Source organism: Chenopodium album, chromosome 6 (genome assembly GCF_948465745.1).
Source record: "Chenopodium album chromosome 6, dcCheAlbu1.1, whole genome shotgun sequence".
In the NCBI taxonomy this organism is placed as follows: domain Eukaryota; kingdom Viridiplantae; phylum Streptophyta; class Magnoliopsida; order Caryophyllales; family Amaranthaceae; genus Chenopodium; species Chenopodium album.
Genome location: NC_137839.1, coordinates 30232871 through 30235955, shown reverse-complemented (window position 1 = coordinate 30235955; position 3085 = coordinate 30232871). Strand labels below are relative to the sequence as shown.

Here is a 3085-nt window from a genome sequence, read left to right as displayed (position 1 = left end):
CCTTAAGACCCAAGAACATTTGTTAGGAACAGGAGAAGACCAGAAATCTTTGTTGCTGAAATAATATGTATGAATCCATTTTACCCATAGATTATCAGATTTATGAGCAATGTCCCAAAGAACTTTGGTGATTGCTGCTTTATTCCAATCTTAAGAGAGGTAAGGTTCCACCCTCCACAAGTCTTAGGCAAGCATAAAAACTTCCAAGAGACCAGAGCTTTCTTACTAGGATTAGATTTCCCAGTCCAAAGAAAACATCTAAATCTTGACTCCATTTCTCTCAAAATCTTTTTTGGTAAAATAAAAATCTGAGACCAATAAGCTTGGATACCAAAAAGAACACTCTTTATCAGCTGAATCCTACCAGCATAAGACAAATGCCTAGCTGCCCACCCTTCAATCCTAGCAGTTACTCTCTCAACTAAAGGCTTGCACTGAGAAATAGTAAGCTTTTTAGAAGAAAGAGGAACACCCAGGTACCTAAAAGGCAAGGAACCTCTAGCAACCCCCAAAACAGACTGAAGCTCAACTTGATCTTGCTCACTTATCCCTCCAAAATAAACATCACTCTTATCCAGATTAGCAACCAAACCAGAAGCACCAGAGAATTTCTGAAAAGCTTGAAAAATCAACCGAATAGAGACAAGGTCAGCCTTGGAGAAAAGAAGTAAATCATCTGCAAACATCAAATGAGTAATCCCCAACTTTGCACATCTTGGGTGAAAATTGAAATCAGGGTTCACAGTCATCACTTTTAAGCACCTTGAAAGATATTCCATACAAACAGCAAAGAGAAAAGGGGACATAGGATCTCCTTGCCTCAAACCCTTTTTAGCAGAAAAGGGAAGAGAAGAGTATCCATTGATCAAAATAGAATAAGAGACAGTTGTAACACACCCCATAATCCAAGAGATGAATTTGTTAGGAAAACCCAACTAAGCAAGAATAGTTCTAAAAAAACTCCATTCAACATAATCATAAGCTTTCCTAAGATCAACCTTAAGTAAACATCTAGGAGTGATGAACTTATGAGAATAACCCTTGATAAGCTCAGTAGCAAGAAGGATATGATCACCAATATGCTTACCAGGAATGAAGCCAGCCTGAGCATCATTAATGACATCTCTAATAACCTGTGAAAGCCTGGCTGTAATAATTTTAGAAATAAGCTTATAGACTAAAGTACAGCAAGCAATAGGTCTATACTCCTTTACATAAGAGGGATTAGAAACTTTAGGAACAAGAGTAATGGTAGTGCAATTCCATTGTCTAGCCATTTGACCATTAGAAAAGAAATCCAGAACAGCAGCATACACATCAGCTTTAACAATATCCCAAGACTTTTTGAAAAAGACAGCATTGAAGCCATCAATTCCAGGAGCTTTATCATTATCAATACCCTTAAGAGCAAGATCAATCTCACTGAAAGTAACTTCAGCCATAAGAAAATTCTTAGCATTTTAATCAAGCTGAGGGCCAGTTCTCATAATAGCTAAATCAACCCCAGGGAGAGAAGAAGCAGCAGAACCTAAAAGATTCTTATAGAAGTCCAAGATTTCCACAGCAATGAGATCAGGATCCCTGAGCAAAACCCCTTCATTATTATAGATAGAATCAATTCTGTTCCTATTTTGCCTCTGCTTCATTACAGAGAAAAAGAAATGAGAGTTAGCATCTCCAAGCTTAATCCATTCAATTCTAGATTTTTGCCTGTAGATACTACTTTGAATATGCATCCAATGTTTCACTTTATCAATAGCAATATTCTCAAGAGCCTGAAACTGGATATTGGTCCAATCATCAGCCAACTTCATTTGGATATCACTAAGATCCTTGTGAGCTTGCTCCAAATTTTCAGTGACATTAGCAAAATGTTTAACATTCAGAGCCTTCAATCCAAGTTTAACGACCTTTAGTTTATTCCAGACAGACAGCATTGGGGAATCATGCTGCCCACAGGACTCCCAAGAATCCTTAACAATCTGCTGGAAATCTTTATGATCAGAAAGACAATTAAGAAATCTGAAAGGTCTACCCTTCCCTAGACCAGCAGTGCTAATATCAAACAAAAGAGGACAGTGATCAGAGAGAGAAGGAGGGAGATAAATGACTTCAGTTTGACCATAATCATTACTCCAAGCTTCATTGACAATGCCCCTATCAATTCTAGTAACAATTCTACTAGCACCTTCACCCTTGTTAGACCAAGAATAAAAAGAGCCTTTACTCTTAATCTCAGTGAAGTCCATTGATTCCATACAATCCTTAAAATCTCTAACTTCAGCATCAGTCACAGGATTGCCATTAAACCTATCTTCAGAGCAAAGGACAGAATTAAAGTCTCCCAAACAAATCCAAGGGACATGAGAACTCCCAAGTGACTACAATCCAAGCCACAAAGGTTTTCTATCATGAATTGAATGAAGACCATACACAAAAGTACACAGAAAAAGATGTTGTGAATCTTTAGAGCTAATCTGAGTATGAACAAACTGTTCATGATCAGATAAACATCAACAATTACTTTATCAGTTTTCCAACCAACCTAAATTCTTCCTTTAAAAGCATGATTATAGTTACAGTACCAGGACCATAATCTACCAAACTTCTTCTGAATAGAATTTTGATTATGAATTTTGACTTTAGTTTCAAGAATAGCAATCACATCCACACTATGATCTTTTAGAAGCTGCTTAACAGCAGCTACCTTATCAGGGTCATTAAGACCTCTGATATTCCAAGAGACTACAATCATTTAACCAAAGAGGGATTACCATCACCCTCGATAGGATTTGCTTCAGCAATTTCATCTTCTAGCAAAGCAGAATAAGCATTTTTAGTTCTAGGAATATTCTGATTAACCCCAACAGTATGAGATCTAGCCCTTTTGCTTACCACCCTCCAATCAGCATCAGAATAAGTAGCAAAAGAAGCATCAGCAGGGGTAATCAAGGGTTGCAAATCAGAACTTTGATCCTTCCCCTGGTCTTGTTCAGAAACAACAGCTACAGGATCTAAAATAGGCTTTATCTGAACCCAAACTTTCTTTGGATTTGTGTGGGGATTAACTTGCTTATCCTTTGGC

At 37.5% G+C, this 3085-nt stretch overlaps 1 protein-coding gene across 1 annotated transcript; it reads right to left on the bottom strand.

The window, feature by feature from the left end:
• Positions 1 to 1460: 1460 nt before the first annotated feature.
• On the bottom strand, positions 1461 to 2755 carry LOC145636850 (uncharacterized). The gene is made up of 3 exons (XM_081688391.1): positions 2586 to 2755; positions 2434 to 2492; positions 1461 to 2314 (listed from the first exon to the last, which is right to left on the bottom strand). The coding sequence occupies exons 1-3, from the start codon at positions 2753 to 2755 to the stop codon at positions 1461 to 1463; spliced, it is 1083 nt and encodes a 360-aa protein (XP_081544517.1).
• Positions 2756 to 3085: the final 330 nt, after the last annotated feature.

Bases quoted from the DNA above. Each gene is read 5' to 3' on its own strand.
- LOC145636850 (XM_081688391.1), bottom strand. From the start codon at position 2,755: ATGATTGTAGTCTCTTGGAATATCAGAGGTCTTAATGACCCTGATAAG. The intron at 2,493-2,585 runs GTACTGTAACTA...GATCATGAACAG, and splicing joins TTTGGTAGATTATGGTCCTG to TTTGTTCATACTCAGATTAG. The intron at 2,315-2,433 runs GTATGGTCTTCA...TTTGCTCTGAAG, and splicing joins CTTTTTCTGTGTACTTTTGT to ATAGGTTTAATGGCAATCCT.